General features: G+C 39.6%; 1 protein-coding gene across 2 annotated transcripts in view; it reads left to right on the plus strand.

Annotated features, from left to right (window-relative positions):
* Positions 1–20,837, plus strand: part of LOC117538087 (probable ribonuclease ZC3H12C) — a 26,941-nt gene extending 6,104 nt beyond the window's left edge. Inside the window, exons 1-6 of one of the 2 annotated variants that reach the window (XM_034203616.1) lie at positions 7,128–7,470; positions 14,762–15,634; positions 16,090–16,229; positions 16,325–16,559; positions 16,930–17,036; positions 17,216–20,837. In XM_034203616.1, the coding sequence (XP_034059507.1) occupies positions 14,874–15,634; positions 16,090–16,229; positions 16,325–16,559; positions 16,930–17,036; positions 17,216–18,723 (2,751 nt within the window). In that variant the 5' untranslated portion in view covers positions 7,128–7,470; positions 14,762–14,873 and the 3' untranslated portion in view covers positions 18,724–20,837. Of the gene's footprint in view, positions 1–7,127; positions 7,471–14,761; positions 15,635–16,089; positions 16,230–16,324; positions 16,560–16,929; positions 17,037–17,215 lie in introns of those variants that run through there. The other variant, XM_034203617.1, reaches the window with a different exon arrangement.
* The last annotated feature ends 2,836 nt before the right edge of the window (positions 20,838–23,673 follow it).

Genomic DNA, 23,673 nt, shown 5'->3' on the forward strand with positions numbered 1-23,673 from the left:
GGATAGATGGATAAATGGATAGATAGATGGATAGATGGATAGATAGATAGATAGATGGATAGATGGATAGATAGATAGATGGATAGATGGATAGATGGATAGATGGATAGATGGATAGATGGATAGATGGATAGATGGATAGATAGATAGATGGATAGATAGATAGATAGATAGATAGATAGATGGATAGATAGATAGATAGATAGATGGATAGATAGATAGATGGATGGATAGATAGATATGGATAGATGGATGGATAGATAGATGGATAGATGGATAGATAGATGGAGATAGATAGAGGATGATGGATGGATAGATAGATAGAAGATAGATCGCTGGCTGGCTCCTCGGCTCGGCTCGCTCAGCGCCGCGCTGGTCTGGCCTGAGCTAGTCTGATAGTCTTAGCTCCTACGATCGGATCGGCATAGATAGATAGATAGATAGCCGATGGGATAGCTGGATAGATATGATAAATGTTCATTGAGTGCCTTTGTGGGTTGTAGGCTTCAGAAAAGCTTAAAATATAATATTATATATATATAATACAATGATCCATGTTAGAAACAAACGTATGAATGGATACATCCATCAACTAAAAAAAGTTGAAACTGACTCAGAATTGTAATAACAGGCTTTTACTTTCATGTCAGATTTGGTGGCACTTCCATATGTCTCGTCTTTTGTTGGAGGTAGGAGAGCCACACAGGTCAAAGAGAATCACTCCGGTTTATCTAGTGTAAACAGCAGCTTCTCTGCGTCCACAGGCTGGGTAAGGTGCAGCCGTCGGCAGGGAGCAGGACACCTGTTCATCCCGCTGCACGAGCAGATGGTGCTCAGGCTCCTGCTCCCCGAGGGGAAAACTGTCAGCTGAGCCCCAATTAAAGAGTCACTGCAAGTCAGGGGGGGGGGGGGGGAGCAGAGAGCCAAATCTATCTTAATAAAATGACTGTAAGGTGATACACTAAGTCACTTGTTATTGTAATAGAGGTGGGAAGTAGTGGAGTACAAATATTTCGTTACTGTACTTAAGCACATTTTTCTGGTATCAGAAAAAAAAAATCACATTTCCCAAACAGCTGGTTCCTTTAGTCTGAATGTGTGTTTGATGTGTGATCATTATTCTTTAGAGTCATTGCGTGCCTATTGATTTGAACACGATCCGTGTATCCATCATTTCCTGGTCTTCTCTAAAGAAGAGGGACCAATGGAAACGTTGTCATGTTGCCGTTGTTCAGCATGGAAACATTCATTAGCTAAAAATGACATTATTGTTCTATTAATATAAAGGGAGGTCAGGTACTCTTTAAAACAGCTGCTAGCTATGGGTACTTTTTACTGAAGTACACTTCAAAGCCCATACTTCTTTACTTTGACTTGAGTAAAGAAGTTTAGTCAGTACTTCTACTTTCACTAGAGTATTATTAAACACGAGTATCTGTACTTCTACTTGAGTAAAGGATGTGTGTACTTTTTGCCATCTCTGCATTGTAATAGAGTGGTGCATTAATGATTTCTAAAACCCGGAAATGACTTAGCATTTTACCACTTCTGCTTCTCTCGTCTCGAAGTCAATGTTTGTTTCGAGGGTAGAAGCCTGAAATAAGGTCTGTGGTTAAAACAATCCAAAGAGTAAATAGTAAATACATCAGTGGTGAATGTTTGATTCTTCATAGGTCATATGTATACAGTGGTTGCTAACAAATGACTGGATATTCTACCAAACGTAAATGCTGAACAATAACCGCCGTTAGCTAAATGGTGGTGATGCGCAGCATGAATCCGTGATGTCATTTTTTTTATATAGCATAACGTTAGCTTTTTCTTTCTACTGATTGCATTTAAAAATCAAGAAGTGCTGTGAATATGTGGAGACTATCCTGCGGAACAAACAGTGATCAGTATCATAAACGTTTACTGGAAAGCTTATTTTCTGCAATATACAGCATGGGAAGTCCCATTGCTTTTTGTCAAGGGAGCCCTTCGCGATGATCACTTCCCAATTATGAAGTTGACATAATGAGCTAATGTAAACCAATAAAACATGCATATGATAGTATGTTAACAAGAAAGCCATACATTGTATTAAACATTCAATTATAATAAACTCGCAAAAGGGGACCTATCATGCAAAATGCACTTTGTGATGTCTTTTATAAACATGTGTCCCCGGTGTGTCAGGGAACTCACGCAGCGTCAGAAAATAAAACCCTCTCTCTTTTCCTCCGTACCCAAATCTCTAAAAATGGGGCTACAACGGAGCTGATCCAGATTTGCGTCCGATATGACGTAACATCTGAAATGTGGACCCACGGCCCAATCAGAAACGTTGCTATCAGAAACAATGCCCGACTGTTTTGGACGTAATATGGTCGGTGTTTACATTAGCATCGCTAACACTCAGAGCTAACCTGTACTGGAGAGCATGTGTGTGAAGAAGCAGGAAGTAAAAAGGAACTCACCTTGTGGTATAACCGGCAAGAGAGAAAGCCTTTGAGCTCCATACTGTTTCAGAGAGAACCCTTGATAATCCATGATATGGCGTTTCATCACGGCAGCATTTAGTTTAGACGGTAGCTGCCGGTAGAATCTCCCGCATAAGCTCTGCTCCTATTTTTTTTAAATCACTTCTTTTTTTTTAAAGCTATATACCCAAAATCAGCACTTTAGAAACAGGAAGTGAAATAGAGGGATATGAGGCATGGCTAGAATGGGTGATCTGTTTGGTATTTTGAGCAAAACACTTCATAGACATGTTTTTAATATATTTTTGATATATCTGAGACCTATGCTATTGCCTAAAAATAGCATGATAGGTGACCTTTAAATCATTTGCGTATTCTACATTATTACATTAACTAGCATTATTGCAGGATTTATTTAAACTAAATTAACTTTCATTTAGTTGATGCTTTTATTCAAAGCAACTTACAATAGGTGCAATAAATCATAAAGATAGAAACCCAAAACAAGAAGAAAATTGGAGATATAAATGCTTAAATTAAGCCACGTGCTACTGCATTTAAAAAAAACATTTGACTTAATTATGTGAAATGCAATGCACTATTTTTACTGTCAGTTACGGGCCTCATTTAAAAAAGATGAGCAAGCCTTTTCCAAAAAAACATGGAGATTTTCTTTATGTAACCTACAGTTTTGAGCAAGGATGTCTACATCGCATGCCACCATTTTCACTCTGTCTAATTTAACAAATACCACAGGATTTACCAATAATCTATTTTTTATCAGGTCAAAATCAGCTTGAGTCTACTCTAAAACATCAGTGTTAACACACTTCTAAATGATGCTGAAGACAGTAAAAAAGGACACGTTTAAATACCGCTGCAGGCATGTTGGGTAAACTAAGCCAGAATAATGTAATGTAATAAAACTGAGAAAAAAGAAAGAAGGCACATTTGCATATTCAATTCCAATGAACTTCACCGCAATAACTATAATTAAGGGCTCAACTATGGATGAATAAATATTGTGGATTAAGACTAAACACACACACACATGCACACTGAAGGGAACAGAAAGTAAAGGCACAAATATTGAAAATGGCTTAGGGCAGGGGTGTCAAGCTCAATTTCATCTCGGGCCACATCAACATTATGGTTGCACTCAAAGGGCCGGTTGTAACTTTAAGCTTTATAAAAATACATATATAAATATTTAATATATTTAAAATAATGCATTATATTACATCATTGCCCCTGCATTGGATTATTATCGGATAGGGTATAACTTCATAATTAACTACGTCTGAAAGCAGAAGTCTAGGGGAAATAACTGCAAGTCTCTTCAGTGAGCATGTCACAAAATGATTTAAAAATAAAAGCCAAATTCTGGAAAAACATTTTTTTTTTATCAATATGTTTATTGATTTTCAGCTTACAAAAAATCACATACATAGGACGAAGACATAGAGCCAAAAGCAATACATATATACACAGGACAACTACTTTACTTTACATTAAAGAAAAGTAGCAACACTAAATTAAATTGGTACATACCACAAGGGCACTCTAATACATCGCAACCATCCAGTTTTCCAGCAATAGGACCGTATTTCTACAGAGGATATCACAGTCATTTACATTTTAACATATTATAGCATATTATCGCATTATCGCATTATCCTGCCCCAGGTTCGTTCAGAAATTGAGATAGGTCGTTGTTCTTGGTATACTCTATAAAACGTCCCCAGACCTTCTGGAACAGTTCTTGTTTGTCTTTGAGAATGTAAGTGATTTTTTCTAAAGGCAGACATAGAGAAAGTTCCCTAAACCACTGTGCAATACTAGGTTTGCCCAACTTTTTCCATGTTAAGGCAATCACTCTTTTTGCTTGTAATAAACACATATCTATAAAAACTTGTTTATAACGTTGTATGTTATGTCCATCCGGATATAGGCCAAGTAGGAACATTTTGGGTTCCAGCTTTAAGCTGATCGCTAAAATATTCTGTACTGTTACCCTAACCTCTTCCCAGAATTCCTTTATTCTTGGACATAACCATAGACAATGGAACAGTGTGCCTTTTCCTTCCCCACATCTGGTGCACGTGTCTGGGATATTAGCGTTACATTTATTCAGTTTTTCTGGTGTAATATACACTCTCATTAGCCACTTGTATTGCAGAAGCTTTAGACGTGTATTACCCGTCTGTGTTTGGACCGCCTTACAAGCTGTGCTCCACTGTTCCAATGTTAGATTTTCCTGTTAGTCATTTTTCCAGGCATTGAGTCTAGAGTTCGAGGATTCTGAGGAGAACGCCAGCAGGAGATCATAGAATTCAGATATGATGCCCTTCCCAAAGGGGTTTTTAATTAAAACTTTCTCCAATATGGACAGAGGAGGGGCCAGCATGAGTCGATCCTGGTTCGCACCTACAAAGCTCCTGAGTTGCAAATATTTAAAAAAATGTTTACGAGGGATATCGTATTTACTGACAAGTTCCTCAAATGATAACAACTTCCCATTATCACTTCCAAACATGTCTTTTAACTGTCCCACCCCCTTTTCAGCCCATAGTCTAAAACCTCCATCGGCATTCCCCAGATCGGGCTGAACCAGGAGAGAGAAGAAGGTTCATTCATATATTTGTTAACCTCCTGCCAAACACCAATCATATTTTTAACTGTAGGGTTAGTTGTAGTTTTTTTAAGTCTTAAAAACATTTCGAAAAAATGTAACTTAAAAAAATAAAAGTCAAATTCTGAGAAAAAGGTCAAATTTGAGATGCATTGTGGGACATGTAGTTTATGGGCAATGTGTAAATCGGCATTTAAACGTATAATAAACATATTATATTCTTTGCAAGCTCTTGTGGGGCCACATAACATGAAGTCACGGGCCGCACTTGGCCCACGGGCCTTGAGTTTGACACCCCTGGCTTAGGGGCTGGATATATAAAGTCATATACTGTGCATGATGCTCCAACAGGTCCCGCAAACAGTGAAGGACTTTCGGTAACATAGGTGACATTTAAAGATTTTCATTTTAAATGGAATACGTCCCACACATCCCCTTTCATTCAGACTGTGACGGCACGGCTGTGAAAACATTTTACCCAAATTGTCTTAACTGGAACCATTACAAAAATCACTTAAGACAGGAAGAAGCAAGTAAATGTTCAAACTGTAAACTACAAAAGGTTGAATTATGGTTGGGTATCTTGACATTGAAATTGAGATTAAACTGCAAGAAAGTAATTTAGTTTAATCTAAAACAAGAAGCTGTCCAAGAACGTTGCAATAAGTAAACTAGCAAACATTTGATGTAAATCAGGAAAATAAAATATAAACAAAGACTATAAAACTGATGCCTGCTTTCAGTACATAACAATTCTCAAATCACTGCTCCACAGAGCTGCTGTAGACTCTTAATCTTGCGGCTAAGAAAGGCACTTATTCTTACTTTGGCATAATGATAATTTGCTCTGAAATATACTATTGCCCTTTTTTTTTTACCAAAGTAATGCTCTATTGATTTACTTGTTGTATAATCGTATTATATTAAGGCATTTCTCGCTTATTGCACAAGGATTTTATTTCTTCTTGACAGCTTGTTTTGGCATGTATTCACACCCTTTTCTATGAAGGGTAAGTCATGTTTTGTTCCATTGGCAGAGTTGGGAAAAATAATAAACCTCCTCCTTTCTGAAGTTAAAATAGCCTGGTTGCTGGACCTGTTTAAGTCCAGCCTGACAGGCAGCCAGTCTTTGTATCTGACTTACTCTGAGCCTTTAAGTAATACCCCTCCTCACAATCTGAGGCCTTTGAAAAGACCCCGCCATTTTGTCAGGCCTGTGTCCGAACAATAAAGCCTTCCCCTCTCTTTTTTAACTCCTTTTCCTACTCTTTTTCTTTACTGCACCTCGTTAGTTTCAAGGCTTTTTACCCTTCACAGCTTCCTACTCCACCTGCTAACTTTCCGTCAGACATATGAACACACACACACACACACACACATACACACACAACTTTTAACATAATTTGTCTCATTGTCTGAGTCAAGCCAATCCCCCAACCGTGAAACAAAGAGGTCGGAGCGGCAGCCGTCCCCAGCGGGCCAGGTGTTCCACAGGGCTCAGTCCTCGGTCCTATGTGGTTTTTTTTCATTCGTTCTTTCTCCTCATGTATCTGTATTTGTGCGTGTGTGTGTTTGTGTGTGTGCGTGCATGTGTGTATGTAATGGCCCTGAGCATGGAGAGTGTGTGCAGCTGCCCGCCGAGGGTCCTCCTTTGTGTCCCCCTCCCCACCATTGTCAACTCACGCCTTCTCGTCCATTCATGGCTCAAGCCGGCGGATGGGCTGGTGGTGTGTGTGTGTGTGTGTGTGTGTGTGTGTGTGTGTGTGTGTGTGTGTGAAGTTTGGGGTGGGGGGAGGAGATATCCTTGCTTATCTTAGGGTCCCTTTCTATTGGTGGAGAGAGGGGTGATTGGTGTGTGTGAGTGTGTGTGTGTACATAATCTACAGTGAAGACAGAAAAAGTGAGACGTGTGTGTCTGTGGTCAGATCTCTGCCTTCCTATTGGTCAGGAGGCAGACCCAGTGTGAGGAGGAGGAGGAAGCTGCTAGATGCTTTACACTCCATCTGTTTGTCAGTCACACTGCTTAACCTGCCGCCTCAGGACATTGCACTCTGCTTCTCAACCAAAAACAAGGCTGTTCTCATAGGATTGCTGCTACCAGGAAACTAATTTTGCTCAGACTCTTGGATTGAATCAAAGCTTTACTTTCTCCAACTCTTTAAGTACTGGATACTGGAGATTGGATACTGAGATGTTGCTTGAATAAGGAATTTTGGGCTTAATTTACAACCACCATTATTGGGAAACTCCCCCTGAAGTTATTTTTGACTTTGTGCTTTATTGTTGGAATGACCAAAGGTACCGTTGCTGGAAAGAATTTGTAGGAGTTGTTGCCTTCCCTGTTTGGCTGCGTTTCTGTTTTCTTGGAGCTGTGAGGTAAGTGTTTTTTATTTTCTTGTGCTTTTGCCCTGGGTTTACATATTAAGGAATACTGAAAGCACCCTTATCATGTTTTATCATAAGTTGTAGTGTTTTGCATTGTTCACATCCTTTTTTGTCTTGAAATGTCCCTAATCATGCTCCACAAACATATAGTGTTTGAACTTAACTCATAAGTTTAACTCAACAACAGCTTACTTTTGTATGCTTATATGACCAAAATGCTGCAAAGAGTTAGCCAGACAAAGAAACTGTAAAAGTTATTCTGATGGTTGAGTTATTTTCTCTAGTTTAAATCAGTTTTACATGTTAACAGTTGCAAATCTTTACATTAAGATAACACTAAAACAGTTACATTTATAGAAACGCAAAGCCTAATTAAAGAATAGTGTGTTTTAGCAATGCTAACAGATAGCAATGTCCGTCCGTCTACAACTTCCAGCATAACATTTATCAAATCTCAACAACTGCAAAGAGTTAGCCAGCCAAAGAAACTGTCAAAGTTGTGATGATCTTTTGTCTCTAGCTTAAATCTGTTTTACATGTTAAAAGTTTCAAATCTCCATATTACGAAAACACTCAAACATGTATTTATAGACACACTAAGCCTCTAATAAAAGCATAGTATGTTTAAGCTATGCTAATAGATGGTAGCAATGTCCATTCGTCTACAACTTCTAGAATGAAATCTCAACTATTGGATGTGTTGCCATTCAATTTACCAAGTAGTTTATGCTCCATTCACTTAGGAAGCTTTAAGTAGATATATAAAGTGTGTTCATGAGTGAAATTGAGGTGGACGGAAAGGCTTTGTGTGACATTCCTTGGGTGTCCCCAACAATGCAATAACAAGTTCAATTTCACTCGAATTTAATAAATAATAATAATAGTACTAGTTTTTTTAAGGGTGCCTTTCACGTCACCCAAGGACACCGTACAATTGTATAAATACTGCAACAAACCATGATAAAAACACAAACAGGCAAACATGGAGAAGACAATCAAAGTGGACACAAATGATGGGAACAGAAGATGATGGTGAGCACTACAGGACTTATTTGAACAGGTGGGTTTTTAGTTAGGATTTTACTGTGGTGATTGTGTCAATCCCAAACCAATAAGGATATATTGTATTTAGTGATGGTTGCGGAACAAAATATGAAGAAATATGCTCGTGGGTCCAGTAACAGGGGAGTAGAAAAAAGACGTAAGGGACTGAGAGTCTGCACAGCTGAGAGGTGAAAGTGAGTGCTACCCACAGACAGTGGTGATATGTATCACTGAGGCTGAATCTGGACACCACCAGTTGCAGGAGAGGGGGGGGGGGGATGCTTTCATGGAGGTCCCCTGTGGTTTCAGGAGGCATCTGTTGCCCCCTCTGCCCATATATATAGCCCCACCCCCCACAACCCTGAACACCCCCTTTGTCCCCCTTCCCAGCCGGTCTCTGTGTGGCAGACTGGCTCTCCGGGCTCAGCCGGCAAATGGCAGCCATGCGTCGGCCCTGAGGGACCGGTCAGGGTCTGCCTCGGGGGGGATCATCCCTCCATACACTCCCCCATGGGGGCTAACCCGGGGATCATCATGACACATACTGAGATACAGAGTGCAGGCAGGCTGGGTCACTGAGGTGGAGGCCGAAGCATCTGCTCACTGTGGAAAGATCCCCCACCCACTTACACACCTATAGAGAAATTATTTGGTAGATGAGTTTTTCTTTCCTTATGTTCGTACGGACTTGGATTCCAAACCCTGGCAAATGGAATCAGAATCAGAATACCTATATTCGTCCCACAGAGGGGACATTCACATTGTTACAGCAGAGCCAAAGACAGCTTAATGTTACCTAAGAAGCATGCATCAATTATAATAAAAAAAAGTTACACAATTTACAAAATACACATCCTGTAACAGTTCTGAGGATTTAGCAGCCAGGTATATATATATATATATATATATATATATATATTACCACTTTTATAATGTGGTAATTGTTTAAAAACCTTTTACTAAGATTGAGAAGCCTTTCTGAGCTGAAATAATCTTTATGAACTATTATTATTATTATTATAACATTAGGACGTTTAAAAACGTCATGTTGAGTTTGCAACCAACAAATCTGAATTACTATGCAAATAAATGACGACCAGTTGCAGCGATTTTGTTCAACAGAAAAGTCGCTAATTGTTTGTTGCTGAAACCAAAAACAGGTCAAATTACAACTCATTCTGTTTTATATATGACATTGAAAGATATCGAATGAAATACAGAAAATCCATTTTGTAAATCAATATTCTTGTAGTTTTGATTTGCAGAGAACACCATAAACCAGCGATTACAGGCTTCTTATGTTATTTTTGATATCAGATTGTCAGTCTGTACAGCAATCATTTCCACATCAGCTCGTAGCACAATCTACCCAAACATACATCATTTCTTCCTGTGCAGATGTATATAATCGCAAAACCCTTAAAGCAGGTCTTTACTGGAGAAAGTGATCAGTTTTATAAAAGTCTATAAAGTTTATTTTGGGATAAACTGTTTTTAATTCCATATCAATATCACCAACATGTCAGTACATTAAATTACACTAAAAGTCATTCATATTCTTTCAAAAAGAGTTTTGAAAGCAAAAAATTGTTATAAAACGTTCCATAATGAACATCATTTGGTTTTGTACCCATAGTTTGGTTTCTGTAGATCATTGTGTGTTCATTTGTGACATTTCGCTAAAGCTATTTTGTGTCAACATCCAAGTTCTTCACAAAAGAAAATGCAACTTCTGTAATATTCCACAGCAGCCACAGTTATAGTATTAGATAAGATAAGATATACTTTATTGATCCCAAATTGGGAAATGTTTTCCTTGCAGCAGGATGTAAAACAAAGTATTGCACATTATTAGAAATCAAAAAAGTAGAAAATAAACATTTAAACAATCTTAAAATAGAAGAAACAGAACTAAAACAGTGAAAATATAATTAGTATTTGCTGTGGAAAGACTGCGAAATAATAAGAGACAATAATATTTCACTTTACTAAATCGTAAGTGATGAGCATTAATACGTTTCAGGTTGTATTACGAAACAAAAGGTAGTTTAGTCCAACAGAGGGGAATGTTACATTGATATAGCAAAGAAACACTACTGATAAAGACACATTAAAACATTGTTTAGTAAAGTGGCATGCACACAATAACACACATTAAGAATCAAATAATTATTTAACATTCCAATTACTAAAAGGGTAAGCAGCAACGTTATATAAAACGAAGTGAATAAGTAGGAAGTAATGAAATAGCTGCTAGATGAATGTAGTACGCATTATATTTGCTGTGTTATATTACAACTTTGTAGTTACAGTATTGGGTAGTGCACAAAGAACTAAGGACAGCATTTTCACATATTGCACAACAGTGATGTTATTGTACGTTTATAATGTGGTAATTGTTCGAAAACAGCTTCTGTTTTTCCAAAATGAGATTTGCTTTAATGTAATTTACTTTCATTAACTACGGCAGATGCTTTTTGTCCTCCGGATTTGATTATTTGGGCTTTTTTCACCATCGGAGAGCTTCTAGAGTAGATCCACCAATATGATGTTATATTTGTCTTATTTTACATATTTTTGTAAAGTCAGAGCAGAGGAATTAGAGCCATATTGACTGCGATGATAATGCATACAGTCTGATTCTGACGAGGCCATTCCCACTCGCTGTGTCACTTTCATATTTCTGCTGACTCCTCAAAGTCTCCGTCTGGCAACCTGTGACCCAGGCTGGTGTGTGTGTGTGTGTGTGTGTGTGTGTGTGTGTGTGTGTGTGTGTGTGTGTGTGTGTGTGTGTGTGGGGGGTGAACGGGTTTAAAAAGCCCCCCAGCCTCCGTCTGTGCACGCTGCTCGGGAGTGAGAACAATACCACCGTCACAGGGGGACAGATTGGGAGGCAGCTGCATTGTTGAAGGACGGCAAGCCAGACACACTTCTTCCCCCCCACCCCCTGACACACACACTCACACACACTCTCACTCTTTCCCTTTGTGCGTCTTTTGTTGTTGGTGAAGTAAATTATTCCAGCTCTCTTGTGGCATTCAGGGTGACAAACAGTGGCGTGGCAGCTGAGACGTCGGGGTCGAGACATTAAGAGGACCCTGCTTTCCGGTGCTTTAGCTAAGAGACTTTTGACTCAATTTGTTGGGAATGGTTGATAAAGATTGTGTTTCAAGTGCCTAAATAAAATGGGTTAGGGCGCTGAACTTTTACTTACTTAGTTTAAAGTCATTTATTGTTCAGGTACTAATGTTAAAGAGAGCAAGATTATTGCTGTATCTCGAAATTGCAGTGCACTATGAGTACCCAGGCGGTTTACTTGTACATGTCAAAAACTTGGACCCTTATGATTGCATCAATACAAATTGCATTCACTACGTTCAACTATACTGGTGTTAGAAATAAATTGTCTATTTGGTAAATGTAGCATTCTGTAATGATTTTAACTATTTTCGAATTAGTGTCCAGCAACCATGTTCGATTTGAGACCCCACCACCCAGTCCAAATTCAATAAGAAAGAACACAGTGTACGACAGGAAAGTCCACTAATGGAAGTATCCAAATTGACACTAGCATATATTTGTATTTTAAAAAGATGGTTGTACTGTATGTATCAAAATGTAGGGATAATATGAGTAAGCTAAGACGTCTTTAAAGTAGCTGTTCTCACGGTAATCATGGAAAACTTCACGTTCACTCAGCATAGTAAAAACAGTCTCGTTATATTTCCTGCTGAAGTATTATTTGTGTTGCACAGCCTCTTTTGTCTTATGCAAAATCAGCACTATTAAAGGTTTTATTCCAATTCAATTATTTCTTGAAATGCTCGACAGACACTGCTTTCATTTAAGTGCTTCACTACAGACCTGGTATCAGTTTGATGCTTTGGAAAAACCCCTCATGGGTATTTCCACGGATAAATAACCTAACAATCAAACACTGACACTGGTTGTTGTTTTTGTGAACCGGTGTTAAATGCATTGGATCCAGTGAGCACCGATCTTTGACTTTAAATCATTTTTAGCGAAAAGACAAGTAGAGGCAACTGTAAGAAGGACCTTGCCCATTGTTCTCATTTTTCATAATCTGCACCACAATGAACAAAAGCCCTGATGTTGCACTAAGGGAACATGATGCATCAAGCTAACAAGACTGAACTAGATCCGAGGATACAGATCATTTAAGGAGACCTTTGTTAAGTATAGCTATGTGTGTTTGTGTGAGAGATGTAGGAGCAAGCAACACATGTTTATTTGAAAAGGGGTCACCATACAATATCCTAACAGCTCCCTCTTTGTTTTATCAAATCAGTGAACCACACTCTGGAAAGGAAAAGAGGCTATGGACCTTTTATTCTATTAAGGGTTCTTAAATCCTTCATGAAAAGCCTGTAAATCCTGCTGTGACTTCAATGTGAGTAGATCTTTGCTAGGTGGAGCCGCTCCATTGTTGAGGTGATAGCATGAAACACATGACTTTCATCCAGGAAGCTGGTGTTTGCTGAAGGACAACATTGTGTTGTTGATGTGTTTCACTTGGTTTGGCAGTTATTTTGACCCAAAACACAATCCTTTCAAGAAACTATACATCAGTTGTGTTGTCTAAACCTAAAGACGTTATTTTATTTGTGTTCAAAACATCACGCTTTATGCGGTTTAACAATGCTTTGGTTTCATTTTCACGAGGTACAGTTTGGCCTGATGCATTACAATGGCAGCGATTACATTAATAATGACCATTTAAACTGCTGATAACATTTAAAAATGGTGTTTGTGAAACAGCACACAAAGCAAAAAGATCCCTGTAGGCTAGGCATCTTAAAAAACCTTTAACACAACACTCTTGAGTAACAGGTTATGTGTTGTAAATTGGAAAATGTCACTATAATATGATGCATTCCTTATAAGACAACATTTCCCCCAAAATACAGTTGTACCTTTCAGACAAATGGAGAATGTCCCTTTAGATAACAAGACTTCCAGCTCCTGATCTGTTGCTGTAATGTTCTGCAGGTTTGACCAGAAACGTCAGCCAGTCATGAGGATTAATGAATGTTTGTTATGGCAAAGGTTCCTTCACACGTGTAACATTTTATAATCTGCAGCCTAAGGCTAAAGCTCTGTTCACACGTTTTTGGATTCATAAATAACTGGGAGTGGCTGAAAGCCTTTCTGTAGTATGTTGTGTTTTTAGCTCACAGCCAATGAGGGTTTTGCAATTGGCGATACACAAGCAGGCCCATCATGGCATGTGCAATGGGAGGGGAGGAACATGCTTATAGAGGTCATCAGAGCAGTTTGGCTCAGGTTTCTGGCCTCAAGTCTTATTGATGCTCCTCATTGCTAAAATGCAAATGAGTAACTAAGTGGGAAGGCAGGTAAGGGAAGTTCCAACTTGCCCCTTTACCTTTAAAAGCCTGCTGTATTCAATGCATCATCAAAGGACTTGCATTTAAGAACTCTACCTAATGTATTTAGTCAATTCTGTTGTGAGGGCTCAATCGGTACACTTGGAGCTGGAGCTGCCAGACTTTAAAGACAATGGGCTCTACTTATTTCCTTGTTTCTGATGAAGAGGGTAACTGGAGTTGTTCTCATTGCTGAGGTTACTTGAGATGGCAGGAGAGGCGGATAAAGGTGATCTTTAACTCAGAGGTTTTGACTTAGATTTGATCACAATGTGAGCCAGACGCCCTTTAGATCTGAGAGAATCCTGAAGGTAGGGACACATGACTTTATTTCTCTGTGGGGTCCTTTCCCTAGTGTTGTCAGATGATTACTATCCGAGTCTGTCAGTGGCAAAAATACGACTTGCAACTTTAGGCGTGCATTGGAGGTGCATTGCAACCAATTTCATGGCTGCCGGCTGCAGCAGTCTTGCTATATAATGGACCATGTTTTGTACGGATTAATTTCATCTTTATTATCCTACTAGGGGAAATATGGAATGCAGTATAGAGAACAAACAGAAAAAAACAATCTTTTAAATGATGTACGGTTGGATTAGAGTGCTTTGGTCTGAAGTGTGAGCATATTACTGCAAGGTAACGTTCACCTTTTGTGTAAATTAAGCATCGCAAAAGGAACATATATGATTTTAAATGTATCGCATTTTCCACTGAGAACGTGATACCTCTGACCTGATGTCGCACAAACACATTGACTAATTGTCCGGGTTGAGAATTACCCTTTCATGCAGTCCTCAGGAATTTAACCATTCACTTCTTGTGTCTCCCTCAAGCTTCACTCCCAGAACAAGTCAGTGAGCTGTTTTCTACCTGCAGTAACAGTGGGGTCTGTCAGGTACTCAGGAGGTCACGGAGGACGTGGAGCTGGATGTATGAGACAGCTTCATGGGCGTGAAGGACCATCTGGAGGATGGAACAGGCCACATGCATAGCCTGGAGCTGGATCTGGACTACCTCCACGTGGAAGGTGCTGAACGGCAGGTCGGCCTGAGCACTGTGACGGTCGCTGGTAATTTAGGGGTCTTACAGGTCACAGAAGGTGCCCAGAGTAACAGCAGTAACAGTAGCACAAGCTTTAGTACTAATTCATGCTACAGCAGCAGCAGTAGTTGCAGTAACTTCTCTGACAGTGACGATGAGCGGCTCCAGAATGGGTCCAATTCAGAAACTCCAAACCCTCAGCAAGAACAGCAGGATGTACACCTCCAAGAGTCCTCTTCAGTCTTTCAGACAGTCAGGCTGGACCTGTCTCCGAACCGAACCCCTGCAGACCCCCCACAGCCAGAAACATCATCTCCCACTGACCCCGCCACAGAATACCGCGCCAAAGTGGAGTTTGCTCTCAAGCTAGGCTACTCTGAGGCGCTGGTGCTGCTGGTGCTGAGGAAACTGGGCCCCGACGCACTCATCAATGACATCCTGGGTGAGCTGGTCAAACTGGGAACCAAGACAGAGATGGAGCAACAAGGAGGTTCCACTGCCTCCCAGTCTCTTTCCTCCTCTCCTTTGTCCTCTTTGAACGGCTCCTTCGCCTCCTCTAACAACTCCTCTCTGGACTCCTGTCGGATGCTGTGTCCGTCCCAGCTTCTGGACGACAAAGAGAACCTCAGACCAGTTGTTGTTGATGGAAGCAACGTAGCCATGAGGTGAGAAGACCACATTTTGGAAGTAAAAGGTTTCTGCCTTCTACGTAGCTATATTTTACATTGTGAATGCACTAATGCTTGATGCTTAATGCCCCCCGTATAAAACCCTATCTTGTAAAATAGAATAGAATATATCTTTCTAATATACATTTATTTGGCAACTCTCACTGCAGTAAAAAATAGACACAATAAATAAATAAGAGTGGTAAAAGCAGAGGTAGTAGCGATGACAGTGTAACGAGATACATTACAATGTCAATGTGCATATTAACTTAGTCTCAATATTAGTAAAAAACTAGGAACTACTAGCCACAGTAAATGATTAATATTGCTGATGTAGAGTATAAGTTGGCAAAACTAGGTCATATTAAGTTTTCAATGTTTAAATGTTGGTAGTAGGACAAGTCTTTTGTTTGCATTCACATTACTGATTGTTCCCTAAACATGTCTTTCAGTCATGGAAATAAGGAGGTATTCTCCTGCCAAGGCATCCAGCTTGCTGTTGATTGGTTTTTGGAGCAAGGCCACAGAGACATAACTGTTTTTGTCCCTGCCTGGAGAAAAGAGCAGTCCCGCCCCGATGCTCTTATCACAGGTAACAATTGCTAACGTTTTTATTCATTCAATAACCCAAGCATGGAACTTTCTTCTACTTTTTCTTCTGTTGAACTGAATTCTGTCTTTCTTTAGACCAAGACGTCTTACGGCGACTAGAGAAAGAGAAGATTCTGGTCTTCACTCCGTCTCGCCGTGTGCAGGGACGCAGAGTGGTTTGCTACGATGACCGCTTCATCGTCAAACTGGCCTACGAGTCCGCCGGCATCATTGTTTCCAATGACAACTACCGTGACTTGGCCAATGAAAAGCCAGAGTGGAAGAAATTCATTGATGAGCGTCTACTGATGTACTCTTTTGTAAATGACAAGTAAGAAACACATGCCTTAGGGATGTTCAGTTGGAGAATTTGTTCATTATTTTAGAACACGGAAAAGAACTTATTTTCTGTCAGTGCAAAAGACACTTGTAAAAGATGTTAAAACCAAGCCGGTTTTCCTCTACCATTTGCATAGTGCGTTTTTGCAGATTTTTTTTTTGAGGACTTCCCTTTTGCTTATAAGACACTTTCATTTCTCTCATTTATGTTCCTTTGATCTTTTGACTGTTCTTCACTATTGCTTCACTGATCAAATCCCCTCTGTACAAAAGATACTCCATTTGTCAGTTTTATCTATTTATTTAATATATTGTTTAGGAATATGTTTGATTGCTGTTTAATCTATTATTTGTGTATTCAGGTTCATGCCACCAGATGACCCTTTGGGACGACATGGACCCAGTCTGGAGAACTTCCTGAGGAAAAGGCCTATTATTCCTGAGCACAGGAAGCAGCCGTGTCCTTATGGTAAAAATATTAACTGTATTTTTTGTTGTGCCTTCTTACCCCTAGTTGTTTTTATTTAGTAAATACATGGAATTAACACAGATTAAAACGATGCGAAAGTTTTCCATTAACCAACATGCTATGATATATTTTCATTCCAATGCATTGATAAAGAATGTTTTTCTTTCTTTGTCCCTTAGGTAAGAAATGCACATATGGCCACAAGTGCAAGTTTTACCACCCTGAAAGAGGCAGCCAGCCCCAGCGTGCCGTGGCTGATGAGCTTCGTGCCAGTGCCAAAATGTCATTAGTAGCTTCTAGAGGCCTGCTGGAAGATGCCCTGACAGTGAAAAGCCAAAGTTACGGTGTAGCAGTAGGAATGGCCGAGGCTGAGCCAAATCAGAGCACCCCAAAGAAACAGCCGAACCCCAGCCTTCAGAGCTCCTTAACTGACCTCGTGGAGGACAGGTTTCGTATCCAGTCCAAAGTGGATGGGCGTCGGGGAAGCAGCAGTAGCAGCAGCAGCTGTAGCAGCAGCGTTATTGGGTATCCTGCTCCAGGCGGGCCCCCGTCATTAGGAAGCTTTGACCACTGGGAGCATCCTGGGGTTACTGGTGGAGGGAGGGCTTCTGGAGCCTCTGGACCAAGCCAGGCTGAAACCTACCACAGATGTGAGTCTCCAGAGCCTAGCTACAGCTCAATGGTAAAGAACTACTCCAGCCTCGGTCTGGTTGTGCCACAGAGTCCTGAACGCTTCTTCCCTGCTGATCTGAGAGGTGGATCGCTGCTGTCAGACTTTGGCAGTGAAGGAAGCTTAAGCTCAGACTCTTTCTCCCCTGACCCCGTGTTAGACGATGGCCACAAGTGCCACCATCACCACCACCATCCTCACCACCATCATCACTGCTCTGGCCAGTTTTCCCACGCTGTAAGCCGTGTTCCTCCTGGATTTGGCCAGCATCCTCATGGCTATCCTGTTCCTCAAGCTCTGCGGAGAAAACATGATTATGTCCTTGAAGACCTGCCAGCTTCTGTTACCTCTCATGGATCTCCTCGTCCCTTCCAGTCCCCTTCAGCCTACATCCCACCTCACTTTCAGCATCCATTTGGGAGCAGTTTCCAAGGGGAATTTTCAGCTCGGTCACCCCAAACGGCTCACTCCCACGTTCAGAACTCCCCTCTTGGCCGCAATTTGATGGGCTCCGTTTGGCAGGATGGTGGGCTCCAGGACTCCCAAATGTACAAGGGGTCGCCACTTCAATCCCGAAGGAACCACTCTGTGATTAACCCACCACTACAGCATCAGATGAACTGGGACCCACATTACCAGCAGTCCCCTAAGCCTTGTTATGATCCGTATGCTTTCCAGAGCCTTCCAGAAGTCCATGAGAAGGCTTGGCACTCTCCTTGGGGCAGGCAAACCCATTCGTCACCGCATGGCCTTTCAGCATCAAGTCTTCCACCCGTTCACCAGTTATCCCTTCCACCCATTACTACCCACAAAAGCCACCTGCCCTCAGTGCCTCAGCACCAGGAGCCTCCTGCCTTAGGTCGATACCAGGACCTCAGGGAGAGGGTGTTTGTTAACTTGTGCCGCATCTTCCCGCCAGATTTAGTGAGGATGGTAATGACCAGGAATTCTCATATGGTGGATGCTCAGGAGCTTGCAGCTGCGATTCTGATGGAGAAATCGCAGCACGGTTCTTGAATGAAGTTACAGTTTCATCTTAACTGAGATGTCTTCTGCAGGTTTTCTGCCTTCGGTCATCTTAGTTATTCAAGTCAGGTTGGACTTACATAGACCAAAAGCACAAGATACAAAGCTCCTTAAGTTGTTAATGGACTGCTTCTTTTATTGCAGGGAAGTCTTGTTAATTCTAATGGTATTTTTTGTAAAGGGAGATCCCCAAATTGCCATATTTTTCTATAATATGTCTGCTATTTCAGCACTTAAGATCAGGTAAAGTCGGGGTTTAATTTTATTGTTTGAGCAAGGGAAATTGGGGTGCTTAGGGAGGCTTTAAATGTGTCATAAAGGGTGACAGTGTTGTCAATTTTAAATTAATTAATTTGTTATATTTTAAGTTATTTACATATTTTGAAATTATTATGTTTTTTTGCACTTTTTTGTTATTGCTGTGTTCTCGCAGCTTTTCTTTTCGGCAATCATATCAGGGTATAGCTCAAATTCGTACTTTCCATCTGGGTGAAATACTTCTGTTTTCCAGTCACTGAGATGATGACAGCTTGGGGTGTGTAAAGGAATCTACTAAATTATAAAACTTAAATACACATTTTGAATATTTTCCTACCGTATTCAATGCTCAGATTAGCTCAACAAATGAAGCAAGGGTTTCTCTGTATACTGACAGGTGGCCGATCAGTTGATATTTGGTGGATTTTCCCCACAGGGAAGTGAAACTCAAGAGGCACCCACAAAAGAAGATAGCAAAAACTCCACTCGAAAACCCCAAGCTGTTGTTCACTTTCACAAAAAGAGTTTATTTCCTCTGGTAGGATAGCCCTGTCAGCTGACTTCACGCTTTATCAGCTTTCAGTGCTGACTTCTTTTTTTGTTTGCAACACAACTTCTGTTCTATCTTTAAATCATGTCAAAGTTCAATATCATATGACTGTGGCAGTAGAGCATGGTCACCATAAATGTTTAGGTGAGAGAAGAAGATTGTTGGTATTTTTATGATTTTAATTTAAAATACGTGTTAATTTATTACCTTTAATGTGTGTGAATGTCTGTCTTGCATGAAACACAGGGTCTCCTTTGTCAGTGGTGACACCAAAGGGAAGGTTCAGCCCCTCAAATAGGGTATAACTCCCTTGTGCCCCTCTGTTACATTCATAGCTTTGCAGTAAAAGACAGGACAGGTGAAAGTTGGAAAACGCCTTCTTAAAAGTCAAATCTTCCCTCAGAGTATGACAACACTGGAAATACTTGTACTTAGATCGTAGATTTTAGTTTCACAAACCTTTTTCTCAGAGGCTCTGATTATCTCATTGGTTAAATTACAACTTAATGGTTGAGTAAATAAATACATGAGGTTAATTTAAAAAACGATAAGTGGTAATAATCTTTTTAAATTAATTTCTGACCATCAAGCAGCATGGTCATCAGAATACAATTATTAAGGCAGCAGTAAGCTAATATGAATTGTTGAAATGTGGCAGCCTAGATGGCTTTTTTCTATGTATTAATTGAATTATCACACTTAAACAAATCTCTATGTAATCTACATTTTTTTTTAAAACAATCGGAAGAGATAATTAGTATAATTTATATAATAACAGATATTTGTATTACTACTATTTCATTACCATGTCAACCAATGGGATTATCTCAATGTCTGAAGAACTGTTTGGAGAACTAAACTAACTTTTGCCTGATTATCTTAATATCTAGTAGCCAGATGACACTTCTCTTTGTTGATACAAATTGTATCCTATAAACATTTTTAAGATCATAAGTTTTATAAAAGAATATATGAAAAAAATATATATTTCGAGTTGAATATTTTGAGTATTTGTGGCAAACTTTGTCACCTTTGGTACTTAGCCTATATTTATATGAGGGGTTTTTTTATTCCCTTTTTTCAATGGGCAAGAAACAGAAACTGATATTGTTTCTTTAAACTGAAAGCATGATACAAGCATGGTACTGTGTAGCCCAAAAGCTACTGACCGTGGTTGAAAGGTGTTAAAAATAACAAATATGGTTAAAAGGGGATGTAGTCTTATTTCTCATGAGACAGATTGGAGCCTTGCTAGTGTCACAGTCCACCACAGAACAGCATTTCTGAAACCTTTGGAGTGAGAGTTGAGAAATGCAAAAATACGTGGCAATAGTGTTTGCCGTTAAAACAGAGGAGAATCAACAGTCTCACGGCATTTCGTGTTATAGCCACGAAATTAATCTATTGATTCGTGTTCACCAACACGACTTTCGCATTTTTTTCATGTCACACAGAAGGATTTTAAAAGCAATGTGAATAATAACAAATTTGAAGGAAAAAGAGATTTAAAAAAAAAAACAGATTTCAGTATTCTGACACAGAACGATTTTAGAAGCAATGTATTTATATTGGTAGTATGGTAGTATGTCGTGCTTGAAACAAATTACATTTTTTTTTCTTAAATACAGATTTCAGTATTCTGAGGCTCTGAGCCCCATTTCTTTTCCTCGCGGATGGCAAAAAAACTCCGACATTATACAATATAAAATAAAAGGGTTAGGGTTAGGCTTAGGGTAAGACATTGAGTAAGAAAATGTTTTTATGAACCACACAGCTTCTGGTCTTCCAAGACCCGACTGGACAAAAAGACGTGGTGCAGGCACGAAACTACCAATAAAATACATTGCTTTTAAAATCGTTCTGTGTGACACGAAAAAAATGCAAAATCGTGTTGGTGAACACGAATCAATAGATTAAATAAATGTCGTGACTATAACACGAAATGCCGTGAGACTGGGTTGGGAGAATATAACAAGCTTTCTTCTCCTTTGGATGCCTTTCCCAGGAAGCTTAAACCACAACATTTTCTTCGTTGTTGTCTCGAAGCTCTCTTACTTGAAAAGCTCTTTTCTCAAGGGCTGTACTGTAATTTCAACCGTGTTGGCCTCAGGAACAAGTCCTCGATCATTCCTGCCGGTCTGTTTATTTTCTGGTTTTCTGACGCTCTCTTGTGCTTTAAGTAACGGCTGATTAAGTCAGTCATACAGTAGGTCTGGCTAGCACTGTGTGCTTGTGTGTGCTACAGGGTTAAGATACTCACAACTTTACTAAACAAACCTCTTAAAAGGTGTTGTGTCAACATTCCTGTGGATATTTAAACCCTAATAGTGTATTGGGGAACAAATATTTTCTATTATCATGAACTTGTTAAGAGCTATTTTTCTAATTGTAGGCCTACATGTTTATCTGCAAGAAGAGATTCAAGTCAGTATTGCTGATTAAATGGATTTACACGTTGCTAACTGTGCTAATGTTGTGTTTGTTTTTTTCCACAAAGGTTACTTGACAGTGTTCAGGATTGAGCAAATGGCCACCTCGCTTTATTTATATGAATTTGACTGTCTTTATGGTTCATGTTTTTCAACAACAAACAGTAGGCTACTAGCTCTACTGGTGTTAGCTAGCTGTTCGTTTTTTAGCTAGCAACATGTGCTCTAGCATGGTGTGTTTGTATGTAGTGTGTGTGAGACAGCAAACTTACCATTGCAGTTCTTTCCGTTATTTTTCTCAAGCCTCTCTGTAAGTAAGAATGAGTTCTTCAGCTTTGGAAAATCACACTTTTCTGTCTGCACGTCAACCTCCACTCGAGTAGCAATAAGCTAGCTTGTTAGCAAACGTTTACAGGTCTTTCTCTCAGCACAGGTGTAAGTAGTTACATTAACAATGGCTTTGTTGTATTAAAGTGTCTCTGTGAGCATGTAAACCACACCAGCGCCCAGAAACCGAAGCAGGCTAATTGAATTCAGCTGTTGTTCATTTGAGCATTTACACCTGTGCTTGTTCTCATGTGACGTTGCAAAATGTCCTCTGGGAGAACGACCTATAGGCTGTGTTCGAAATCATATAGGACTACTAATGTTTTGCATACTACACTCAATCTTTATGTTCTGCATACTTTCTACTAGATTAAAGATTAGGAATGCCATTTCCAGCAGGAGGTAAACTCAATGCAATTTATCTGCTTAACTGTATTTGAAAGTTAAAGGTACGTGCGACTGTTGAATTAAAATTAAACATAGCCTAACTAGGCTACCCCCATTTCATTTTTTACCCAGTTTATTTTAAGGCATATTTACATCTACAGTACATTATGTATTGCTCTCTCATTTTCTTTACATCAATCGTAATTATCTTACATGACGTTCAATTATTTGAATCTGCTGGGCTATTTCCCATTGGACGGTCTAAAAAGCAGCATTTTGGGTAGTTGAGTATGTCCAGTAAGCTATAGTCTCATACTTAGACATTCCTGCTAAATTTGTTTTCGCTGGAAATTCCTTTGCAGATCATTTGTCATGCCAAGTTTAGTGTATATCCTGTATTGGTATGCGATTTCGACACAGCCTTTTAATTTCTAAAGAAGGTATGTGACTTCAGGTAGCCTATGAGTTCTTCTGTAAACTATAATAGCATTGTTGTAAAACACGGTAGCAAAGGTTTTCACCCTTTTTTGCTTTAAACATATCAGGGATCAAATCCATGCTGCAGGCTCTCATAATACCTTGACAGACACAAAGGTCATATATACTGAATATTTGTAACCTGTATTCCACAGTGAACACATCCTCTGGCATTTTTCTCCTTTCTCGTTGAGTCTGAATACACTTTTAAGAATGTATGTGGGTTTCATTTAGACAAATAGCCTGCTGTTTTGTAATGTCTTGCTCTTTTGTCTAAAATGGACTCAGGTTTTTTTTAAATCCAATGTGAAAGAAATGTAAAAATGCAACAATGTCCCTGTTTTATCCCAGTTAATACCATCTTTATTTCTTCTGTGCTTTAATACCGCTTTGTATCTGTGACAGAACAAAATAAAGTGCCACCTTTTTTGGGGTCCAAAGCCAAGTAAGATGCTGTTTATTGCTTTTCAATGTTTCCCCTTTGCTCAGGTCAATGGTGGTTATATTAAACCA

This window comes from Gymnodraco acuticeps, unplaced genomic scaffold (assembly GCF_902827175.1).
Source record: "Gymnodraco acuticeps unplaced genomic scaffold, fGymAcu1.1, whole genome shotgun sequence".
Taxonomy (NCBI): domain Eukaryota; kingdom Metazoa; phylum Chordata; class Actinopteri; order Perciformes; family Bathydraconidae; genus Gymnodraco; species Gymnodraco acuticeps.